Source organism: Haliotis rufescens, unplaced genomic scaffold (assembly GCF_023055435.1).
Source record: "Haliotis rufescens isolate VD_foot unplaced genomic scaffold, xgHalRufe1.0.p SCAF_16, whole genome shotgun sequence".
In the NCBI taxonomy this organism is placed as follows: Eukaryota; Metazoa; Mollusca; class Gastropoda; order Lepetellida; family Haliotidae; genus Haliotis; species Haliotis rufescens.
In genome coordinates, this window is record NW_025963846.1 from 15,702,763 (window position 1) to 15,729,020 (window position 26,258).

General features: G+C 41.6%; 1 protein-coding gene across 2 annotated transcripts; it reads left to right on the forward strand.

The window, feature by feature from the left end:
• Positions 1 to 587: 587 nt before the first annotated feature.
• Positions 588 to 24,592, forward strand: LOC124120799. Of its 2 annotated transcripts, none has more exons than XM_046483669.2 (12): positions 588 to 970; positions 14,936 to 14,981; positions 15,752 to 15,874; positions 17,407 to 17,483; positions 18,574 to 18,687; positions 19,058 to 19,306; positions 19,534 to 19,596; positions 19,825 to 19,900; positions 20,217 to 20,354; positions 20,528 to 20,575; positions 21,057 to 21,512; positions 21,897 to 24,592. In XM_046483669.2, the coding sequence occupies exons 1-12, from the start codon at positions 881 to 883 to the stop codon at positions 22,574 to 22,576; spliced, it is 2,160 nt and encodes a 719-aa protein (XP_046339625.2). In that variant the 5' UTR covers positions 588 to 880; the 3' UTR covers positions 22,577 to 24,592. The 2 variants fall into 2 exon arrangements, with proteins under 2 accessions (XP_046339625.2, XP_046339620.2); XM_046483664.2 differs by having other exon boundaries at positions 589 to 970; positions 20,525 to 20,575.
• Positions 24,593 to 26,258: the final 1,666 nt, after the last annotated feature.

Sequence of the window (26,258 nt, forward strand, 5' to 3'; positions counted from 1 at the left end):
AACAGGGTGTTTGACCATATTTCAACATAGCACACATGACACAGCTGCATCTATATCCTGCGGTATATCAGTATCGGGCCAATTGATAACGTATGGCATGATAATGTTTCTATACGCAAAAAGGAATCCCCACCCGCGAAGATCCGGGGTAGAATATGTCTTCAGCAACCCACGCTTGCCGTAAAAGGTGACCATGCTTGTCGTAAAAGGCAACTAACGGAATCGGATGGTCAGACTCGCTGACTTGGTTGATGCATGTCATCGTATCCCAATTGCGTGGATCGATGCTCATGATGTCAATCACTGGATTGTCTGTCTAGACTCGATTATTTACAGACCGCCGTCATATAGCTGGAATATTGCTGAGTGCGGCGTTAAACAAACAAACAAACAAACAAACAAACAAACTCTAAAAGGAATCCCCTAAATCCGGGTGTGACGAAAATTAAATTTGCCCAGCGTCCATGGCATTTGTGTTCGTGAAACAGCTGTCCGCTTTACAAATCTGTTACACAATTTAAATCTAACATTCTATACACTGACTGGATATTTTAGCACTGGATACGCTCACGCGGTGTAGACTATCACGTGGACTATCCCATTTGATAACACGGATATGATGACAGTTATAGCTAAAGCGGGTTTTCCAGGAAAACGATATGTCATACAACCTTAGTACGCTCACACCTGCGTTATCACTTGGCATGTCCAGCATGGTGGCAGCGGGTTTAGGGGGTGCTGCAAGAGGTGCCTCTCACATGTGACATTCGGATCGGCTCATCTCGATATACCAGCTTACTGCGCATGTCAAGGTGATTTGACAGCGCGCCAAGGGATAACCTCACTCGTGTTGATCTGTCACGGCGGTGGGAGTCAGGCGATGGCAGCTCTTACCCCATCGCTCGCCGTCCTCTCGGTGGTCTTCGTGCTTGGGAGTACCTCTCTGCCGAATTGTACACTCAGATGTAGGGTAAGTTTAATTTGAACACTTTTGAGATCGGAATGTCAAGAATGTGACGATCAAATTGACATGTCATTCAAGTGGTTGAATATAGGTGTTGTATCCTATGATAACGGTAAAGGAGAATACAAGTGTGTAATTTGTCATATATATGTTACGTTGATTCAACTATGCACGTGTGTCAATCATTGTTATTTAATATGAATGACAGTGATATGCAACCCAAACAGATGTTCACAGTTAACAGTTAATGGATGTCATGATAACGGTTCACATCGATGTATATGTCAATAACAGTCGGGCTCGAAGTCGTTTATGAGCCTTAAATTTCAAAGAGCGTCATATGACTCTTCCTCCAAAGCTGTGTGATTATGACTTAGTAAATCTTGCTTTTAACAAAAATATTTTGTCAAGGTGGACATCTTCCAACAGTGACACATCCGTGACAAAATGATGTCCGATGCAATTCCCTATTTAGACTTGTACAAAATATTTCCGTGTTGTCGGTTTTCATTTTTTTTTAAAAAACAACTGACTTACTTTTGTATGTCTGTATGACGGGCGCACCGTTTCGTGAACACCTGGTGTCATCACTATCTGATAGCGAGTCATAAACACATGCTTATGATATAATCGGAATGTATAATGGACTCTACTTTTGGTTGGGATTTCGTATAATTATGGGGGCGGTCGGGTAGCCTTGTGGTTAAAGCGTCGAAGACCCGGGTTCGATTCCCGACATGGGTACAATGTGTGAAGCCCATTTCTGGTGTCCCCCGCCGTGATATTGCTGGAATATTGCTAAAAGCGGCGTAAAACCATATTCGCTCGCCCGTATAATTACCGAAAAGTTGTGTCGCTTATATACATGTATATACCAGAGGGTCTAAGATCTGTATCATTTTGGGGCTTTCTCCCGAGTTGCCGACTTGCTCAGAAATAAGTAATGAACTGATCAACGCGGCGGTCAACCACAACTCAGACACGTTAGTTTAGTTTGTAATAGCCGATTACTCACAGAGATAAAAACAGGGTTTTATATTCAAGCCAGATATACATGGAAGGAGACCCCTGACTTGTTCTCGGTCTTCCGGGCCTTCTCCCTTACGCTAATATCTGAGATTTGTAAGCAGCATACAAATCACACCCCCGTGTATCCGCTTCATGCCGCGCCCTAAAACGATGAATTCTTTTCACAGCCCTGGTCGTCATGTTGTTAAGAAACTTTTTTCTCATTCTAAACAAATACCACGGTAATGAATCAGTCGGTGGTATTTATTTCATTTGTTTTCGTTATACAGCCCGTAAATATCCGCACTTGTAAACTAATGATGCAGCTCTCCGATGAGAGACAGCCTGGTATTGACGGGCTGGAATTAGAGCGTGTAAGCTTTTGTTGGCTTTTCTTTTCATACTGTTTTCGGTTTAAAATTACAAAATGACGTTTCGCGTGACATTATCGTTTCTGGGTAAATCGTGTGGAATAACCTGTTTTGGGATAAACGAACCATGGCATTTCGCTTCAGCTACACACACGTTCCCATCACTATCCGCCCAGAGAGCGGGTATTACGAATTAACGGGGTCCTGACTGTCGCGCTTTCACTGCTTCAATACTGTCTCCGAATTCCGTTGCGACCGTTTTAATGATGTAGTCCCGATAGATGGAATATTTCACTAACGAAAATAACAAACACGCGACATGGTAAGACCTGAATGTCATTATATTATGCCCACAGTGCATATGCTGTATTAAAGGTTTGCAACGTTTACAAAAGTAATCTAAATCATTTGACTTCTATATTTATCAAATTTTGAAAATCGAGCAAAAGTCCCATTCTTTGTTCTCATGCAGTGTACATGTATTATGTTTGTTTGTGTTTTATTTAACGCTGCACTCAGCAATATTTCAGCTATATGACGGCGGTCTGTAGATAATCGACTCTGGACCAGACATCATGAGCACCGATCCACGCAATTGGGATACGATGACATGCTTCAACCAAGCATGGTCGCCTTTTACGGCAAGCATGGGTTGCTGAAGGCCAATTCTACCTCGGATCTTCTCGGGCATGTGGAGTATATTAATTGAAATTGGCCGTAAGAATTCGATTCTCGGTAAATATTGTCGCATAAGAAACTATGGGTGAGGAATTATTTTTCCTTCGTTCAGAATGTCGTTAGTAGTTCATCACAGGGACGCACCGTTTCCAAAGAAATATGCTCGATTTGCATATTTCGTGATTATTAAAACGTTATATACTGTACATAAAAGACGTTCGTAACATTCGAGTAACTGACTTACTATTGCAAGTTTTGTTGTGACGGGTGGAACCGGGGGAGTGGGATGTGCTCACTTGGTATCATCCCTATTTATTAATGATTCATGCATTTTCTTAACGGTTATATTCAAGGGATTTGTCGCTTTTAGTCTCAGTCTATTTGAATTTTCTTGGACCATTACACACAAGAACTTGACCTTGTATCAGTGCAACGGTATCAGTTTCATAAAGGTCATACCTTCAGTTACACACTACACGATAAAGAAATGTCAGGTTATCATGAAGTCACCGTGGTGTGGTTTCTATAACTTGATTGTCTAGATTCAAATAGTGACCGTAGCATGGCATGAGTACTGCTGTGCGGTGTCTCATGAAGATTGTGGCAGGACGCGCTTACCCTTTTTCGCGAATCTGTATCGATGGATTATCGACATTGCTTATGCTCTGGCGTTGATGTGTTATATCCTCTATTTGAATTTGGCGCTACTCTTTTTACGACTGTGACGTCTTTTGTGTCACATTGAACGATATGACGTCATAATGGTGACGTGCGGTGTAGAACGAAAGCTTGTTTTTGAGGGGGTGTCATGCTCAGCTCTTGTAAAACAGATTTCATCATTACAACGAAAGAGGCAAGCAAGGTTGTGGTTCATGTTACGAAAGCAGATGTTTCTATTTCTTTTGGGGCTTCTTATCCTGGCATATGTTGTCTATTGTGATGTTTAAAGCCCTTTTGAATTTATTAATATTTAGGACCTGTGAAGATCCGGGGTAGAATATGGTCTTCATCAACCCATGTTTGCCGTATAAGGCGACTGGGATCGGGTGGTCACTCGCTGACTTGCTTGATGCATGTCATCGTATCCCAATTATACGTGGATCGATGCTCATGATGTCAATCACTGGATTGACTTGTCCAGACTCGATTATTTACAGACCGCTGTCATATAGCTGGAATATGGCTGAGTGTGACGTCAAACAACAACAAACAACAAACAATATTAAAACACGTCCCATTTTAATTCTGGAAACCCAAAAGTCCAGAAACTCTACGGTCTTTTCCCAGTCTCGGTCAAATGTATTTACAAAAATAAGCATGCTGTTTTCATCGGAACATACTAAGGAAGAAAAAATGAAAAAAAAAGTTTAAAAACTCAATATTTACACCATCTCGCCCATGGGAATATTTTCCTTTACTCAAAACTCATGTTTTTGTTTCGCAAATACTTGACTTGAATTCCATCAAGTATCATCCACAAAATTTAACTCATTTTAACTTAATTCAACGATTTTATAGCGATATTGAAATAGTTCGCCCATGGCCGAGAAAAAGGTTTGGCCCATGGGCGAGAATATGTTCCATTACACAAAACTTATGTGTTTGTTTCGCAAATATATTTTAATGCATTCCTTCACGTATCATGACACAAAATTTAACTCATTTTAACTTAATTCAACGATCTTATAGCGATTTTGAAATATTTCGCCCATGGGCGAGAAAAAAGTTTTTAAACTTTTTTTTTTCATTTTTTCTTCCTTAGTATGTTCCCATGAAAACAGCATGCTTATTTTTGTAAATAGCTTTGGCCGAGACTGGGAAAAGACCGTAGAGTGTCTGGACTTTTGGGTTTCCAGAATTAAAATGGGACGTGTTTAATTTTCCGTCAATCTGTCATTCAAACGGACAAATATTTCAGTAAATATGTGAAACGACTGAAATATTTAGGCATGTCGGTTATCGCCAAGTGAAACGCATGTAACACATTGACTGTAACATATACACTTGTGTGTAAAATTAAATTAATCTGAAATAACAGCTATGTACACATGTTCTGTTCTGACACATCATTTGTAGTCCAGTGTACAGTTATAATATGGTCTCAGTAGCCTCTTACACTGACGTGTGCAATGTCAACATTATCAGCATGAAAGGGCCCGGGTACAGCGGACAGATGTGTAACGTAAAGCTTTATGACCGGGTAGTATTTCCTCACCCTGCCTTGGCTAGCATCACCGACTTTCTTTGAACTGGGTTAACTGTTATATGATTCATTGTTTGAGCCTGGTTTTGCTCTAGATCTGAAACATGCATGTCATTGTCGGGGACGGTCTGTTTGCCCTACCGTCAGTAAATCAACGAATCTGTATGTGTGTGAGGGATCGGGTGGTCAGGCTCGCTGACTTGGATGATGCATGTCATCATATCTCAATTACGAGACACGTTAAATTGCAATAGAAGGGATACTAGTAGACTGACATCTAGCTTCTAAATATGAACACATTTACAGGAAAAAAACCAGTTTTATCTTATGAAATATAACAATATAAAACCCAGACTCCCTTCATGTTTAGATACTGCAGTAATCTAAACTTGCCCACTATTATAGACTTACAAGGACTGTATTGGATATTTTCAGGTACTGCAGTATTCTAGACATGCACATTGTATTGAATATTTTCAGGTACTGCAGTAATCTAGACTTGCACACTGTATTGGATATTTTCAGGTACTGCAGTAATCTAGACTTGCACACTGTATTGGATATTTTCAGGTACTGCAGTATTCTAGACTTGCACACAGTATTGGATATTTTCAGGTACTGCAGTAATCTAGACTTGCACACTGTATTGGATATTTTCAGGTACTGCAGTATTCTAGACTTGCACACTGTATTGGATATTTTCAGGTACTGCAGTAATCTAGACTTGCACACTGTATTGGATATTTTCCGGTACTACAGCACTCTAGACTTGCACACAGTATTGGATATTTTCAGGTACTGCAGTATTCTAGATCTGCACACTGTTATAGACTTGCAAGGGTTGCATTGGATATAGTTCTTTCAGGGTCTGTATGTCAGACTTGGAATTCTACTCGGATATATCAACCGTTTCATAACAAACACTTAGTCACACAATCGTGATTTCTATGCCATGATACAAGAACTATAATGTATTCCAGAAGAAGTTGATGCTGTAGAAGAAGAAATATGCATAAAGAGTGATGTTGAATCGATCTGTTGCATCCTACAATGTAGGAACCACTCTACACTGACTACAGTGACTAGTTCACTTTGTTATGGCCCATAGTTGAACGTTAGTCAGGATTAGAACTTTTTGACCAGCCCTCGTACAAACAATCTGCAACACACGTTGGGATAGTTGTATGTCACACATGACGTCTCTTGAAACATTGAATGTTAAAAAAACTAGCCAATCTTCATATCATTTAGTTCACTGGGACGATATTTCACGTCTCATAATGGTCATGCGTGTCTTGTCAATCTAGGCTCCTCCTATTCATTCTATAACAATTTTGTCGACCGTCATGTTCTCAATGCACATATAGTATGACGTCGGTTTCCCTTATTTCCCGAGAATGACATATCATTATGGAGAAGGGGCTGGTTTGCCAGGCAGATGTGTTACGACAAGAATACAATCATCAGTCTAGTTTCAATATGGCTTTACGTTGATGTAGATAACGCAGAAGACCACCCTGCCGCGCCTCTACTGCAATCCATGCGATGTTTTACAAAACTGACACTCTATCCACTTGACCCACAGTTGACTCGCACCATTTGTCAATTGCTCGGACTCACCCCGGACCCGACTTACATGCCTAGCTACAATACGCCTTCATTGTTACAATTTCAATGTAAATATATTACGCAAACAACAGGTTCATCCAGTTTCCTTTTTTAATCAATACTTGTGCTTTTGTTCACTACGCGAAGGGCAAAGCCAGCCGTCTCCTACGTGTAGTCTGCCCTTTTGCATACAGATCAGTCTCACGTGTACATGTGAGGCGGTCGGGTAGCGTAGTAGTTAAAGCTATTTTTGGATATATTTACAAAAACAGATTGGAAAGGATCTTTAAGAGCATGCAAATCTATGTTTGCACATTGATATTGATCCATATTCTTTCACGAACGTCTTTTGTCACCTCTCTAAGCACGCCCATCCATATAACACCGGCCCTACCCAATCCTTTCCTACCATGGCCTACCCGTCCAGTCCCCCCGTCCAGTCCCCCCGCAATCTCACATTAACGTACCCACTACCGCTGCACATCTTACTTCAACCAAGCCCAACTGCGCCCTTTCACCCCTTTCCCACCCTGGCCTACCCATCCAGTCAACCCCCAAAAGCCGAAACTCCCATCAACATACCCACTACTGCAGCTGTGAGTCTTACTTCAGATCAACTCAGGTATTCACTGTCCATGTCCTGCCCACGCCCTGTCTTCTATGTGTGATATATTGCCCAACCAAACAGTCTTAACATGATTCACCACAGTCAACATTCGTATAGGATCACCCCGTTAGCGTGTCACATATGAATAGCCTCCTTGGTTCATTTTAGAATCACACCTTAAAGTAGGTCAGTGCGAATATTTTACTTTAATGTGTAGCGTTGAACGTCATCCATTTTCTCGAGATCCCAAACAGGAACTTCATACACGTAATGTTGTTATGTAGTCATGATGATATTATATTAAAAGTTTCATAATTTGAAGTAATATGTCAATCGAAAATATATCGAGTTATTCGTAGTTCGATACAAGCGGGCTCTTGCTGAAGATACATCAAACGATATATCGTGTTGAAGGAGAGAACGAAGTTTCCCCGTACAGGTCCGATAGTTCGCGGAGTGACGTCGAAATGAGAGTATACGGAAGATAACGCGAGGCGCGCATGTCCTGTCATAAAACGGTCACATATTTGAAACGGATGAACACGTCGATGACAGCTCTAAATATACGCTGATGTCGGCTGGTGGGCCTGTTGTGTCGGGGAAGTCATGTCACACAGTGCATTACAAGAATAAGATGATGATAAGTTTATTTAAGTGTGACACACAGCAAAACATAGTTTGACGCCATAAAATAATGCAATATCCGGTCCTCGTGAGACACTAAATTTATCAAAATAACACTGAGTTCAAATATAGATTATACATTAGAAAACACATAATGCAAGCACGGGTGCCGCGATTCGCACCATGAGTTGCGTCCCTTGGGCACGCCAGAATCCTATGATTGTGGGCTCGAATCCCCGTTCGCCCCAATGAAGTTTCTAGGTTTGTCAGCAGCATACCCGCTCCCACATTAAGCTGACAAGCCGTGATATAACTTGAATAATGTTAAAAGCGGCGTTAAACCCAACTCACTGAGTATAGCCCATAGGGGCGGTGGGGTAGCCTAGTGGTTAAATCGTTAGCTCACGCCGAAGACCCGGGTTCGAATCCCTACATGGATACAATGTATAAAGACCATTACATCTCTATTCCATTGTGATGTGTACCCTGGTCCCATTCGCTACTATACTTTAACTTTAGTCCGATTCGGATGATACGATGCTAAAGAATACACTCATGGCGAGAGAAATCTTGTGAAACACACTGACAGGAGATAAGCCGATGGGGTGGTCACTATGTTAGCGAGTAGGTCCGTGGTATTACCATGTTAAATGGAGATATAATACCGTTGGCAATCGAGGAATGTTACGTTACGTTTCGTTGTGTATACGTTTAATGTACAACGAACTCATTATCCTCGCTTTTAGTGTTTTCGTGAAGCATGAAACCCGTGAAGATCAGGATTAGAATTGGTCTTCAGCAACCCATGCTTGTCGTAAGAGGCGACTTACGGGATCCGGTGGTCAGGCTCGCTGACTTGGTTGATACATTCCATCGTATCCTAATTGCGTGGATCGATGCTCATGATGTCGATCACTGGATTATCTGGTCCAGATTCAATCATTTACAGACCGCCGTCATATGGCTGGAATATTCCTGAGTGTTGCGTTAAAAAACAAAAAACAAGCAAGCGTTAAAACTGAAGTCACATACGTCTTTCCAGGTAGAAATTATTTTACAAGGAAGAATTGCCAGGGTTTTTATAGTCGAAACAACCGGAAAGGACTCACGATATTTTGAGTTGGATGAAGTTATTGGATCTCTGCTTCGCAAGACAGTGTGGTTAGAGTACGATGCTGAGACATGTTTCTCGAGACGTCAGTGGCCTAGTAGTTAAAGCGAAAACAAAGGTTCGATTCCCCACATGGCTACAATGTGTGAAGCCCATTTCTGGTGTTCCCGCCGTTATACTTCTGGAATATTGCTACAGGAGACGCCATGTGCACGTCATCTGTTGTGGATACGTATTAATACAATTCATGTAATACCGCTTATGATACTAGTATCAAATAGATCACTATGGAATAACTATTTCTTGTTTGTTTCATTTTAAGACAACATCAAAAGTAGTTTACTTACTTTTGCCCGGTAGTTTCCATATGTGATGCCATAAGCCCATTCGAGCACTTAAAAATTAGAAAGTGCGCTATACAAATAAATAATTCATTTTTATTAGAACGCTGCCGTCTGTATCAACGGGGCTTCGTTATAATTTAGAAATAGTACATGAACGCTAAAACATATACCATGTTGTGTTGTACCACAGATGTATTCTCGTCATCACTCCCAGTAACATCATCCCCGGAAAGAAAGGAAGGATGTAGAAATATGAAGGACGTGTAACCGTCTCTAGGTGTGCCTGAAACTCGTTGCTTTGTCAAGGATGATAACTATCTAGGATACCTTATGCAGGGCTGCTATGCTCACACAGGCTGTCAAGTTACCTGATAGGTTTATCTCATCTAGTGAGCAACCAGCAAAGCTCGAGTTTACAACATGAAGTACGACAGTTCCGTACTCGTATTGTCAGTTTGCCCGATTAATCTCATTTTGACGCCAGTTGGGTGGCGCCCGTACGTGTAACAGGGCCACGGATGGCCAAGTAGTCCGCGTTGCTTCTCTGAGTTGCGCCACTTATATTTTGAATCATGAGTTCGAATCCTTGTTTCGCACCGATTCTGTTGGTTTTTCTGTCCTGCAAACCCATCTTAACGGTGTACATAGTATTACTGCTAGTTGGCGAATCTAGGGATGGGTTCAGGGTAGGTCCAGGGTCTGGTCAAGGAGCGGGTCCCGTCCAGTGCCCTGGGCCCACTTGCACAAAGCGATCTTAGCGCTAAGATGATTGTAACTCCCTTACTTTAACATAGGCTTACAATAGTCTTAGCGCTAAGATCGCTTTGTGCAAGTGGGCCCAGGGGCGGGTCCAGTCCAGGGTCTATGGGCGGGTCCAGTCCAGTTTCCAGGGGCGGGCCAAGGGAAGGGTCCAGTCCAGGGGTTGGTCAAGCAGAAGGTTCTTTCCGGGGTCCAGGGACGGGTCCAGGCCAGGATCCAGGGGCAGGTTCAGAGGTTCCTAAATCACCTCTTTATGGTTGGCCGTATACCTGTCTTTTGGTAAAGACACAGCGAGTCAAACGTATAGCCTGCGAATAATGTTTGCATTACAAAGGTTGTTGTAGATACACATGAAGGGTCTATAACCGTGTGGTTCTGTATCCGATGTAATCTTAACGCTAGCTTGCTACGTTATCTTTCGGATAACATGCATTATTTCATGAGTATAAACATAACTGACTGAGGTAAGCCAAGTCAGGTCACTTCATTTGAATTCTAGGAACTCCTAACATGTGTGAGCATGCTTACTGCGCAGCTTTTAATAGTTCATTACTTAGGCATCACGCAATATAATTGTGAAGTGATGCTTGAAAATACAGTGACTCTTCTGTGCTTTGCCAGGGAGGGGCTCAGTTTGCCGGCACCTATTGTTCTGGGTTAAAAATTACCCAACCATTACTGACAAATGTACAATAGAGGGATTGTGAGGATTAAAAAGGGATTTAAAAGAGGGCAACATGACTTTCGTTATTTTATTTCTCATGTACATACAGCATACATTATAAATCATACATGTGTTCATACATACAAAATATATAAACTTAAAGTCAGAAATTAAATTAATTATTTACACTTCACATACGTTTTAACTCACAAACCAATAAATCTTGCCACAGAATCAGCATATTCTGTTGGTGACTTGAGCCCTGCCAACAACTCCTGCTTTTCCCTCTCAATACCGCTATCCACATCGCGGTACTTCCTCCTCTTTGGATCCAAATTTGGAGGAAGTCGCCCACCAGCCTGGATTTGCATGAAAAATCGTATTTTTTTTCTATAATCATACTTTTTTCCCAGTCCCAAATTAAAAAAAACGGCCTTCGACATCATGAACAACATTAAAATCGTATTCATTATCGATTCCATAATGACAGGCAATATTAACAGAGATCATGGTTTTGTTATTTAATGTACTCTTATTGCTTTGTTTCGTTGAAGATTTGACATGCACTGCGACTCAAGTGTTCTTTAAATTATTCATTAATAATAATAAATTAAAACGAATACAAATTTACAATTTCTAATTCACGTTCTGTGTGTTATACACATATACTCAACAACAAAAGTTCGTGTACACAAATATTTTAGTGTATTTTTCAAACAAGTAAAGTTTGGTTTTCAATATTTTAGTACATGTATGGAATCAAGTCACAAAAACGCAACTGCTACAGAAAAGCATGCATTCCATGCAAAAGTTGACGTCTATGCAAGCCCCATGCATTTCACTACCCAAGAATGGGTATAAAAACATGTGCGTTAACGGGATTCCATATGCATTGTTTAGCATCGTGCTGACAACAACCACTCAGAAAAACAACAAAATTACGCAATTATTCAACATTACGATAAGCCACGCCTGTCCGAAAATGAGCGTCTGCGAGCCATTGGTATTTACAGACCACCGTCATGTAGATGGAATAGCGCTGAGTGCGGCGTTAAACAACAACAAACAAACAAACAAACATTACCATAATGCCGCTTTAGTTGTCTCTGTTCTCTGGAACCAGGCGGTCTCAGCATCTCTATTAGGAAATCGTAATCTGCATAAATATTTCATAAATCATGTCAACTACTAGATAAAGGTAAACAGCTGGTGGGCAAATATTTCCAGTTTGTTGTATCACGCTGTAACCTTCTCTCCCCAGCTCGTATTTCCCTGCCACCGGTGTCAATTTCACGGGAGTGTTCCTTCTTTTCAATACACGCTTGTTGGAGCGTTGTGACACTAGCGACAGACTTCGGGTTTGTTATATAATGGTGAGCGCAAATATGTGATACTCTGCAAACATAACAAAGGACACCCCAGCACAAAAAGAGATAACATGTAAACAACATACGTAGGTTATCTGGATATTGTGTTCATTAAAACTGAGGTTTCAAACGCAATGAGACGGAGAGCATTGAAAAAATAGTTTGTTTTTTATGCATAACACATGTCTGCCAAACGCCACATGCATTATAACTGCAGGGGAATATCGGCATGTTATCCTCCCCCAAAGCTCTTTGTTGTTTAACGCCGCACTTAGCAATATTCCAGCTATATGAAGGCGGTCTGTAAGAAATCGAGTCTTGACCAGACAATCCTGTGACTGATATCATGAGCGTCGACCTACCAATGCATCAACCAAGTCAGCGAGCCTGAACTCCCACGGCAGGAATAGGGTGCTGAAGACCAACTCTAACCCGGATCTTCATGATCACGGGGCTCGTCAAAACTGTATGTACGTCTGTGTGATAAATGGGTGTATGGAATGAATAGACGTGAATTGTCCCTTACATAAAGGACCATCCCCAGATTTCAACATGTGATAACGTACCCGCACAATTGCCTTTCACTTGACTAGGTTACAAGAAAGGTCTTCTTGTTAAATAAGATGCTCTTACAGGCCACTCGGGTACGCGTATATGTTTACTATCGTGACGTCAACGTAAATGTGTGATAAGCTATAAATTCTATAAACTATATAACAACCACCCGGCCTTGGATAGACATTAAACCTGTATACCGTAGTCACTGTATTATAGGTAAGAAGTATAATAATTTGCCACGTGTTCCTGTGTACAGTGCACAGGTCACAAATCAGTCGGGCAATGTTGTTTGCGGAGAGTAGTTGGATGGGTGCTGCATTCGGGAGCTTTAGAGTTTCTGGGACTCGGTCTTGCTCCACGCTGCAGCACTAGTAGCACATATCGTGTCTCGTGGCTATATGCCTCTGTTCACCCAGCAGTGATTATGGGTACTGTTACCCTTATAGCGCATCATAGGCAGCTCAGGCTGTATACTCCCCAGGGAGCTGAGGATGAAATCGATCCATTTAGCGGGGTAATAATGTAGCACTTTTACCATGCTTTAGAGTGTGGGCTCGTCATATCATCATGCACATTAAATTGTATTTTTGAATGTATGCTGCGTTTGTTCAGCAAAATGTCCACGTTTTAAGCACTAAGAAATTTGGTATAACAGACTGGGTGCTCGGCTACTTATGAAATGAAACTGTTATGGATGAGTATCAGTCGTCCTGAAGCCATTCACGGTATCACCAAACAAATATAATGCAAGTGTGTGAGCACACATTGAGCCGGAGCAGCAATAAACATACACCCTGACTGCCGAAGAAGTATTGTGTTACGTTCCACTTAACCGCGTTTTGTTCCAATGGACGCCGTGTGGATGTAGCCGATATACATACATCCTCGCTACCGTCTAAGCAATCAGTTGACGTCCCACGTCCCACCTTGCACATTTAGATATGAATAGGTGACAGGACATAATATAAACCAGTTTGTATTTGAAAATGGTAGTGATGCAAATCACCAGGTTCAATGCGAATTAAAATCACGTTAATGAGTCTTTTATTTATCTGTTTCCCAGGGAAGATAAAAACGATGTTCGATGAGGTTAATGTAGACGTAAATATTAAACATCAACGCCAGAGAATAACCTGTCTCGATTATCCAGCGAAACAGATTTCATTGGGCGTAAGAGCAAAATAGCGTTGTTTATTATATGAGTGGATCTCTAAAAATCTGTGATGACACCAGGTGTTCGCCATAACGGTTTAGCAATTAACCATTTCCTTTCACCAATGACACATATGTTGTGAGTGAGTGAGTGAGTGAGTATGGTTTTACGCCGCTTTTAGCAATATTCCAGCAATTTCAAGGCGGGGGACACCAGAAATTGGCTTCACACATTGTACCCATGTCGGGAATCGAGCCCGGGTCTTCGGCGTGACGAGCGAACGCTTTAACCACTGGGCTACCTGGCCGCCTCAATAGTCTACAGAGTACACAGAGTATATTATAGCTGGTGTAGAATTGGTAGGACAATCGGACGATGATTGACATCCTCATCCATGTAATTTCCGTTAACAATGACCATTGGTGTTCTCTCCTGCCCACACCATAACGCCCCCTCAACCATAAGGTACAACGCAACATGCCGCCGTTCGTTCTCCGGTAAACACTCTGTGTTTCAACAGACAGAACCGGCTTTCATCAGTGAAGACGGCCCTCTGCCAGTCACGTCTTGCCAACGACGTACAGTCCGGGCCCATCTCAATCTCTGCTCTGTAACTGTCCTCTGTAAGGTCAAACAGTTTCTTTCAGCCGTCAATTTAGCTTTCCAACAGAGTCCTTTTTGTTTTCATTCATCTAGATTGAGGTGGTCAATATGATATTTGCAAATTCTAGCATCAACGTCTTGGCTTGTCAACACGAGAACCGTGGGTCCTGAGAAGGTGATGTGATGTGATGTGATGAAATATGTCCTTAGAAGATAATATGATGTGATGTCAAGGTAACGACCACATTATTGCTCATACCTGGCTGAAGGACACGTAGAGGGCTAACACTTATAAGTCTGCTTTACCTTTCAGCATAAAACCTGCCGCAAAGGGACGGTATCTCCGGTTCATGATAACGGTATGTACATATAAATATATTTTAATTTAAAGCCATAAACTTAATGTTTTTGGTTGGGAATTCCATCTATTATGAATTGACTTCTCTGATCTCCTTCCTGGGGACAAGACGCCTAAGACGCCGCGATTCGCTGTGCAGAGTTGCGTCCCTTGGGCACGCCCGAAACCTATGATTGTGGGTTTGAATCCCGGTTAGCCGCGATTATGTTTCAAGGTTTATCAGCACTATACCCGTGCTCCTGGGTTTCACCGAAGTGGTAAACGTCTGAGACCTGCATCACTTTGGGCTTTCCTACCACATTAAGCTGACACGCCGCGATATAACTGTAATACTGTATCACACTTGTATAGCGACGTACAATGTACACGTTTGCAGCTGCTTACATTGATACCGGACTTATGCCGGTATTACAGCCCACTGAGATACCATGCCGCAGTTTTAACATAAATACCTTATACTGACCAGTCGTTTTTCATCCCCTTAATACCAATAACCGGGAAGGGTAACAACAGAAACCATCTTTCAAAGTATTTTCATATGACGCTGTCAGGGGATCGAACCACCGACCTTCTGCTCTCTATCCACAAGACCACGGAGGCGGTCAGAAACTAGAATATTAAACTAACAATGTAATATATGTTCTTGTTTATATGAATACATAGGAATGTAGCACACCTTAGAGTTATCTCTTTAATATATGTTTTAATCTAATTACAATTATTATAATGAGGATTTTGAATTATGATGACGTCGTGTTTGTGTTTCGTTAGTTTGCAGATCTTTGGCATTGCCGTCGAGTCTGAAAGGTACCATAAAACCATTTGATCTTGGGCTGACTGAAGATACGCAGAGGAATATGTTGATAATAAAGTGGAGGAAAAACATCCTACCGCGTGAGTAGACTTATAGAAAACAAGTAAAGTGATCGCCAGGTTACCTTGAGTGATGAGTGGATGGGCAGCAGGTGTTGTGAGCGTTCAGCAGGAGTGGGTGAGTGAGTGTTCACCAGGAGTGTGTGTATGTGTGTTTTCAGCAGGAGTGAGTGAGTGTTCAGCAGGAATAGGCGAGAGTTCAGCAGGAGCGAGTGTGCGTTCACCAGAAGTGTGTGTATGTGTGTTGTTTTTTTTACGGGAGTGAGTGAGTGTTCAGCAGGAATAGGCGAGAGTTCAGCAGGAGTTAGTGAGTGTTCAACAGGAATAGGCGAGAGTTCAGCAGGAATAGGCGAGAGTTCAGCAGGAGTGAGTGAGTGTTCAGCAGGAATAGGCGAGAGTTTAGCAGGAGTGAGTGAGTGTTCACCAGTAGTGTGTGTATGTGTGTTTTCAGGAGGAGTGAGGGGGTGTTCAGCAGGAATAGGCGAGAGTTAAGCAGGAGTGAGTGAGTGTTCAGCAGGAATAGGCGAGAGTTCAGCAGGAATAGGCGAGAGTTCAGCAGGAATAGGCGAGAGTTCAGCAGGAGCGAGTGTGTGTTCACCAGTAGTGTGTGTATGTGTGTTTTCAGCAGGAGTGAGTGAGTGTTCAGCAGGAATAGGAGAGAGTTCAGCAGGAGTGAGTGAGTGTTCAGCAGGAATAGGCGAGAGTTCAGCAGGAGTGATTGAGTGTTCAGCAGGAATAAGCGAGAGTTTAGCAGGGGTGAGTGAGTGTTCACCAGTAGTGTGTGTATGTGTGTTTTCAGCAGGAGTGAGTGAGTGTTCAGCAGGAATAGGCGAGAGTTCAGCAGGAGCGAGTGAGTGTTCAGCAGGAATAGGCGAGAGTTCAGCAGGAGTGAGTGAGTGTTTTCAGCAGGAGTGAGTGTTCAGCAGGAATAGGCGAGAGTTCAGCAGGAGCGAGTGAGTGTTCACCAGGAGTGTGTGTATGTGTGTTTTCAGCAGGAGTGAGTGAGTGTTCAGCAGGAATAGGCGAGAGTTCAGCAGAAGCGAGTGAGTGTTCAGCAGGAAAAGGCGAGAGTTCAGCAGGAGTGAGTGTTCAGCAGGAATAGGCGAGAGTTCAGCAGGAGCGAGTGAGTGTTCAGCAGGAATAGGCGAAAGTTCAGCAGGAATAGGCGAGAGTTTAGCAGGAGTGAGTGTTCAGCAGGAATAGGCGAAAGTTCAGCAGGAGTGAGTGTTCAGCAGGAATAGGCAAGAGTTCAGCAGGAGTGAGTGTTCACCAGAAGTGTGTATGTGTGTTTTCAGCAAGAGTGTGTGAGCATTCAGCAGGAATAGTCGAGAGTTCAGTAGGAGTGAGAGAGTGTTCAGCATTAGTATAACAATATCACTGAGGGGAGCACTATGATTAGGCTTCACACAATTTGTCCATACTGGGAATCGAACCTGTGTGGTTGGCGTTACGAACGGACGCCGTAACCATCAATCTACCCTACCGCCCGACAGAGTAAGAGAAAGCAACGATGTATATATGGTGACTGTATTTGCGTGTTTCCTTCCTTGTAGAGTCCGGGAATGCGATGTTATATATACCTTTGGCTGCGAATGATTCTGGACTCTGCTTAAACATCACAATCAATTTGGTAAGCATGTTATATTCGTCATACAATGTAATGACATAAATTAATCTAGTTTCATAAATGTTATATGTTGATATCAATAGATCAATACATGTGTGAAGAGGGGCCTTCTATGATATCCGAAAAGAAGATATTTTCCATGGCATCTTAACCATGGTAGCGTATTCACACCATGGCTTATGTAAACGACATTGATACTAAATGAGACTGAAATAGCAATAGCAATTTTTTTAAATATACACATATGTGCATGCACAAGGGTTGATTGAAGTAATTACGTAACATTGAATTAATTTTTTTGTGAGTGAGTGAGTGAGTTTTGTTTACCGCCGCTTTTAACAGTATTCCAGTTATATCACGGCGTGTCAATTTAATGTGGGAGGAAAGCCCAAAGTGATGCAGATCTCAGACGTTTACCACTTCGGTATGGTGCTGACAAACCTAGAAACATAATCGTGGCGAACCGGGATTCGAACCCACAATCATAGGTTTCTGGCGTGCCCAAGGGACGCAACTCTGCACAGCGATTTTTTGTTGTGGTGTCAGATTGGTATATTCTCAAAAAACGTGAGAGAATTGAGAATTGAGAATTTCGTTGTGACAAGTCAGTTAAAAAGCAGGGGTCTGTGATCTTTGGAAAATGAAGACATTTGAGGAACGTGCAGTGATCAAGTACTTGCAGAAAAAAGGTACTACTAAAAGCCATCCATGAACACAGGAGCAGAAAACTGTGAAGTATGTCCCTTTCTATGCCTCCGTAAAGAGGAGGGCAGTAGAGTATAAGCGTGACATGGAGAGCTCTGAAGACGACCCCCGTCCTGGAAGGCCAGTGAATTCAGCAACACCAGACATGATCCAGAGAAACCACGAAAAGGACCAGCAGGCGAATGAGTGAGCCGTAACCCATGTCGACTCCATGGACACACAAGAGAAGGACTTAAAGGAACTGGGATAACACCCTTCCAACATGTTGGCAAAAGTATATCATCGTGGAAGGGGTGAAATTATGTGAGGCTGAGAACGTATCAATCAACACTCGTGTGCATATTTTAATACACCGTCAGATAAACTCTTTGTTGCCTTTGTTATTCAGAAAAAATATAAGCATGAGTATCTGAGACTTCGCTGCACTGATGCAGACACACTGGACTTGAACAGGAGGCTACTACTCAGTGATGAGGATGCTAAACCAATTGCAGTGAACGAGGTAGGTAAATAATACATCCTGATCCAGGCATCTTGAAATGGCCAATCCAAAATTGCCCAAATTCGTCAATTCAGACTGGTAACTAATTTCTGTAATAAGCAAACTTAAACAGTAGGCCAATATAGGAATCGAGGTATCCCTGAGATTGATTTAAACGCATTTTATTTATTTCATTTTTTTCCATCTGGTGACATATCTTTTGAATAAACTTATGTATATTGACCATCGTGCATTGGGCGGTGGAGTAACTTTGTGCTTAACGCAAGCCCAATGGACATTGATTTAACCTCGCTCGTGACGCTGAAGGCCAGGGTTCGATATCCCACATTGGTATTGTTTGTGGATATAATTTCTGGCATTTATTTTCTAGCCTATGCCCGAAGCTGAGTCAGCACATGAACCTGATAAGAAGTGTGATTGTTGGTCTGTGGAGGAACAGCACCAGGGGCCGCTCTATTGTTGGACTCCGGTCTGGGTGCAACTGAACCCAGTAAAGAATAAATCTATGGAAGTTGACGTGGTCTGGAACCCATGTAACATATCCAGAGAAATCGTTGTCATAATCGAACGAAAGGGATCGCAACCGAACACCGAGGAGGCCATGATCCCTACTTACATGGTAGTGACTTTTAAGTGATAGTGAATGTAAGGTTATTCCACCTGTCACTTATTCAGAAACTGTCGACTGGAGGAAGATATATTATCAATGCCTACGTAAACATGACGTTTTTAGGTATTTGTTTAAGTACGTGGTTATTTATTAACGCGAATAATATTGTGGGCCTTGTGATATGAGTATTTATTTGATAAAATATACTGAATATATGTTATTATGTTATTCCACAGTTGCGCAATTGTCTTCACAGTCAGAAGTTTACTATCAAGGAGCCTGGAGAGTACGAAGCTTCGGTAATTATAAACATTGTACTTTTTGATATGTGGTTTATAAAATAATGTTTACAAACACTTGGACTATTAGCGAAAGCCATGTCATAAATACATAAGCTAACTGCAAAAACTTTATTTCCTATATCGATATAACTATTCAATGAACGAAATACAAAATACGGTTGTTGAACGATCGGTAATTGATCAATATCAATGACTACTTCTCTTTCTTGTTCCGGATGATAACAGGTTGGTGCTTTGGGATGCGATTCCCCTAAATATGCCAAGAGCGCAGCTCTTCAGATGCCATATAAACCCATGACCAGTAAGCATTTTTGTTTGATAGGCATTTCTTAGAAGTTAACGGATAACAATGTAGACACGATTTATAGATAAGAACTTACGGACCCACTTGTATATATTGTAAAATAGATTTCTCATGAATGCAACTTGTTAATTTATTCAGGGTTAACTTCAATAAATTGTTGACACTGTATCTGCTATGCTATCATCATTAAGATGTTATGTGGGTGAGCTTCACATTCTGTAGCTCACTCTCATTTACCCAAATAAATCTAAATGCTTTACGCTAAGAGGGTGGAAAGGTGCTTTATTTCTGCAATAATACGTTATTATTTCAGTTCCTGAGAGTGTAGTTTTTCAGGCTACCACGACGCCTGACATGTCGAGCCGTCCTCCAACCAAGCTGATTGTGGTGTTGGTTGGAGCATTTGCCTTCATTGGAAGTATTTCCTTTGGCCTGGCATGTTTTCTTAAACGTAGGTGTTACCATGGTTACAACATTCTTGTCATGTTTTACTATACTTACATTTTTTTGTAATCTTGTAAATCGAATTCAGTTGCTCTCGATAGACATAACCAATGCAACAACACCAACGAGTAGCACATTGTAGCTATGAAACTAATCATCTCTCATCTAATCACTTAGCAGGTCGGCACCAGGCGCCATTGACAGATCCTGAAACAGAACCACTAACAGGTCGGACATAGTTCTCCGTTGCAGCTATCTTTGTCCTTGATTTCGTTTGGAAAAGTACCTATTCGTTTCGGCATCAGAGCATGTTTTTACTGATATACGAGGTTATCCTGACAACGATTTTGTCATCAACAAAGTTTGATATTTTGTGACTAGAGTTCAAATTCAAATGAGACACTAAGTAAGAAGAGTACTGGATACGACGTCAACTCAACGTATCACTACATGTCACTGACAGCATACAAACATATAATGTAAATTAATCATTCCTAGGCGAGCGCTTTCATCTCTACGAGCCACACATAACATAATTATCAGCAACGTATAAATCGTACATGTGTGTGTGTGTGTGTGTGTGTGTGTGTGTGTGTGTGTGTGTGTGTGTGTGCGTGTGTGTGTGTGGTGTTTGCGTATTATATACTTGAATATGAATAGTATACTCTGTAACGTACGTGGATTTTATCTAATACTTTGTCGTTTACAGGAAAACCTAAATTTCAAATTGTGGAAGGTTCCGAGGAAAAGGAAGTGAAGACAACAGCTGATATCTTGAGACGCGCATTACCTGGCTCCAACAGCAAGGTTATCCCAATTGGGGAAATCGCATACCGCCAACCTTCCATGAATGAAATCCAGATGCTTGTCCTCCTGCAGGACACCCATGCCCAGGAAGAGGACAGGAATCTGGGACTACACAGGAACAGAACAGTCCTGTTGCAGCTGGACTTCACACGGTCGGAGGTGGAATCCCCGTTGGTGGTTCAAGTGCCGGAGGTTATGGATCATCCGCGTTACAGCGCAAGAAATAACCAACGGAATAAGGCAGCTGAGTTGAGCTTGTCCGACTTCTTGCAGCGGATGGAGATACAATGCAGTCCTTCCAGTCCTGAAATGACTAGGCTCGAGGAGGAGATGCGACAGCTCTCTAGACACAGGAGAGGTATGTATAAAACAAAGTTTAATGCATATTTCTGCCTTTCTTGATGCAATGGCTTCTCATGTGTTTCATATTTGTAGCTGTTCATAAAGTGTCCAGACATTTGCATTTTATCTCGTTCGTTATCAATTCTATTTCTTGTAAAATGCATAAAATTGATATAAATGTTTTGTCATCATATTTCGAATGACCTACCTGGTACTTTATGCAACACTATGATTTGGTGTATCTTATTAACACGAAACCTAAATAGCTGATAATTATGTAAATGTATTACATGGGTCAAAAATAAAATACTATTTTGAAACAAAATCCAGCAGATTCATTTATTGAAGAAAAACTTTAATTTAATTAAAACATACATAAATTCTTTATTTTCTTCAACAGATGAAATAAAAAAGATCTTGCTCATTTCTGGGTTTGATGATCAGCTCCATAGAAATGCATGTCTGGAACTTGCAAACCTTTTCCGAATGGTGGGCAAGACTGTCATAGACCCATACGACGATGTCAACAGAAAGATCATGATGGAACATGGACCTCTGGAATGGACAATGAAACAAATCAAACAGGCTGACCTCGTTCTCATTGTTGGTTCAGAGGTATTGTACAAAGTCGTTGACTGTTACGAAAGAGAAGAAGCGAGTGAAAGCGTGGAGAGCGTGGGCATCTGTGCTCCGTTGTGTCTCAAACAACTGGCAAAGGGGTATTTCAATGGAAAGACGGCCCTTGTGACCTTAGGCTATGGATCTGGTTATCTGAACAAAATCATTGACATGCATCCTCATCTTCGTATCGACATGAGATACAGCCTGGTGGAATCCAAGCCTGGTGCTTTTCAGGAGGAGCAGGACGAATCATATGCATTGCGCTTGTTCTTGTGTAGAATGTCATCAAACCGAAAACTCGTTGATGATGCTTGCGCTAGTGAACATTGCGGACTCTTTTTCAGGAATATTCAACAGATGGCAGCCGTCATGGCTGAGGGCCCGAACTGGCTGGAAAACAGATACGGTTCTATGGAATCGTTTCAAAGTTTGATGACAATTTCTCAGCAAGTGTATTGATAATATTTGAAGAGGTATTGGAACAACCTGATTGGAATAACAAGGATACATCCTAACGGAGAATATATTCACTACTACACTGCTGGCAGTGGACAGTGGACTGTTCTTGGAACAAAGTGTCTGGTGTATCTGATGGTGCATATATAAATTCAGTCTGCGGTGTATCGTTGTAACTGTTTATGGACACAGTGGACTGTTCTTAGAACAAAGTGTCTGGTGTGTCTGATGGTGCATATATAAATTCAGTCTGCGATGTATCGTTGTAACTGTTTATGGACACAGTGGACTGTTCCTGGAACAAAGTGTCTGGTGTATCTGATGATGCATATATAAATTCAGTCTGCGGTGTATCGTTGTAACTGTTTATGGACACAGTGGACTGTTCTTAGAACAAAGTGTCTGGTGTATCTGATGATGCATATATAAATTCAGTCTGCGGTGTATCGTTGTAACTGTTTATGGACACAGTGGACTGTTCCTGGAACAAAGTGTCTGGTGTATCTGATGATGCATATATAAATTCAGTCTGCGGTGTATCGTTGTGACTGTTAATGGACACAGTGGACTGTTCTTGGAACAAAGTGTCTGGTGTATCTGATGATGCATATATAAATTCAGTCTGCGGTGTATCGTTGTGACTGTTAATGGACACAGTGGACTGTTCTTGGAACAAAGTGTCTGGTGTATCTGATGATGCATATATAAATTCAGTCTGCGGTGTATCGTTGTAACTGTTTATGGACACAGTGGACTGTTCCTGGAACAAAGTGTCTGGTGTATCTGATGATGCATATATAAATTCAGTCTGCGGTGTATCGTTGTGACTGTTAATGGACACAGTGGACTGTTCTTGGAACAAAGTGTCTGGTGTATCTGATGATGCATATATAAATTCAGTCTGCGGTGTATCGTTGTGACTGTTAATGGACACAGTGGACTGTTCTTGGAACAAAGTGTCTGGTGTATCTGATGATGCATATATAAATTCAGTCTGCGGTGTATCGTTGTGACTGTTAATGGACACAGTGGACTGTTCCTGGAACAAAGTGTCTGGTGTATCTGATGATGCATATATAAATTCAGTCTGCGGTGTATCGTTGTAACTGTTAATGGACACAGTGGACTGTTCTTAGAACAAAGTTCTGGTGCGTCTCATGATGCATATATAAATTCCATTCTATGGTGTATCGTTGTTACTGTTTTTGTACACAGTGGACTGTTCTTAGAACAAAGTGCATCAGATGATACATTTATAAATTTCATTCTATGGTTTATTCTTGTTGCTGCTGATGTTGTATGAAGCACTGCCACCCATCCAACACCATCAACCCGACACCATCCCACCCGACCCCACTCCATCCATAATATCAGAGTTAAAATCACATCTGCAGTATTTTATAGTACGTTATAGTACGTTATAGTACCTCTGCTACCAGCGTACCCTGGCCCGTAAAGATCCTTGGTAGAACAGGTCTTCAACAACCCATGTTTTCCGTAAAAGGCGACTCTGTTTGTCGTAAGAGGCGACTAACGGGAACGGGTGGTCAGACTCGCTGACTTGGTTGATGCATGTCATCGTATCTCGATGCTCATGACGTCAATCACTGGATTGTCTGGTCCAGACTTGAGTCTTTACAGACCGCCGTCATATATCTAGAACATTGGTAAGTGTGGCGTTAAACAACAATTAAAAGAACCTGCAAACCCCAGCCTGTTTAAGACCCTCACTATAGTCGCTGAGACAGGCTTCCAACACGAAACAGTACAATGTCAATATCCTACTGTATGCTGTATATTTTTTATTTGTTCTTTAAGTTCTATTTTTGTGTTTGTATAAAGCCATGTTGCCCGTTTCATATTTCTTTTGTAAACATGCTCATTCCATATATATTCGTGAACCCTTTCCCAATTAGCAGTACACACATTTCTCTGCGGTCACTGGTTGATGTACACGTGTTGGATACACGTGTTGTTTCATATGTAGTTGTATATGTGTCCAATAAAAAAAGAAACCTTGTTGGTCCTTTGGAGTCTTATTTCAAGTCTTGGGTGCGTCGTGTTATTGCGTGTCAGCACTTTAGCCAGTAGTCTACAAGTAATCCCCTGAGTTTTGGGGAGTTGCCGAGGTTATTCCCCGTTCGTTGAATGGTCCCAGTCTTGAAACTGGAAAATCAAATCATGTCTGTTGTGGTGAACACACACATCAACACGCATTAGCCAAGCCACAGTGCATACAGGCATGGATGAGAAACAGTTTCGTCAGAGCGTCTTGCATTTCATTCTTTTCACAATTTTGAAATGAAAATATAATTAATAAGTAAATGACTTAATCAAAGAAAGTTCATCTATAAAATTATATACATACATACATACATACATACATACATACATACATACATACATACATACATACATACATACATACATACAACATACATACATACATACATACATACATACATACATACATACATACATACATACATACATACATAAAGCCAACGGATAAAAACGATCGAGTCAGAATTAACCATCGGGAATCTGGAGAAACTACTGGGATAATTGATATCATTATCCAAAGAACAGTCTAATATAATTAGGATTAAACAATATGTATTTAGCTCACCAAGGCTCGCTAAATACAATGTTTATTCCAAATACAGGATATTTACCATCCCCAAACACACACGCGTGATAACCTCTCTCTCTATATATATATATGTGTGTGTGTGGTGTGTGTGTTATGACGGCGAGGTTACAATGAGGTGACGTCATTGTATTAAACACGTTGAGCGGCTATATATTCCAGCCACCTTTGTGACCTAATTAAATAGATTCAAGGGGATTTGTTGGCTATATTCCCCCGATACTTTGATTCGAATTCTATTCTATATTTCCCGGCAGCACCACTGCAGATACCCGCAACATAAATATTCCACAATTACCCCTGGTACACAAAACCATTCCACACATACCAACCAAACACACACCATACAAACACACAGAGTCGGACAACCTCGTTGTCAAAGGCGAGCAGTGTTGAGATGTCTGTGTAAGGGACATAACTCTCCACGCTGTCAGAATCTGGTTTGGTTGCAGTGATATTTCAGAGGGCCAGAACATGTTTAATTGTGAATTTTAAACCGTTTCACTGGTCCCTTCTGTGTTTTCATTGAACGAATATTCTTATTCTTCATATCATGAAGCATTCACTTCAATTACATGGTTTAACTATTTAATGACATGTTGCTTATGTTTAAAACGACTACTTCTACTCTAATGCTGCTGGTGCTACTACTGCCGGTGCTACTGCTACTGTTACTACTGCTGCCACTACTACTACTGCCACCGCTACTGCTACTACTACCGCTACTGCTACCTCTACCACTACTACTACTGCTACTGCCGGTGCTTCCGCTACTAATACTGCTGGTGGTGGTGGTGCTGCTGCTGCTTCTACCACTGCTGCTACTACTACTACTGCTACCGCTACTACTACTACTACTACTGCTACTGCCACCGCTACTACTACTACTACTGCTCCTGCCACCGCTACTACTACTACTACTACTGCTGCTACTGCCAGCGCTACTACTACTACTACTACTACTACTACTACTACTACTGCTACCTCTACCACTACTACTACTGCTACTGCCGGTGCTTCCGCTACTAATACTGC

Excerpts from the sequence above, each read along its gene's own strand:
- LOC124120799 (XM_046483664.2), top strand. The coding sequence starts at position 881 with ATGGCAGCTCTTACCCCATCGCTCGCCGTCCTCTCGGTGGTCTTCGTG. Across the intron at positions 14,982-15,751 it reads ATCTCCGGTTCATGATAACG|TTTGCAGATCTTTGGCATTG; the intron begins GTATGTACATAT and ends GTGTTTCGTTAG. Across the intron at positions 20,576-21,056 it reads TGAAACAGAACCACTAACAG|GAAAACCTAAATTTCAAATT; the intron begins GTCGGACATAGT and ends TGTCGTTTACAG.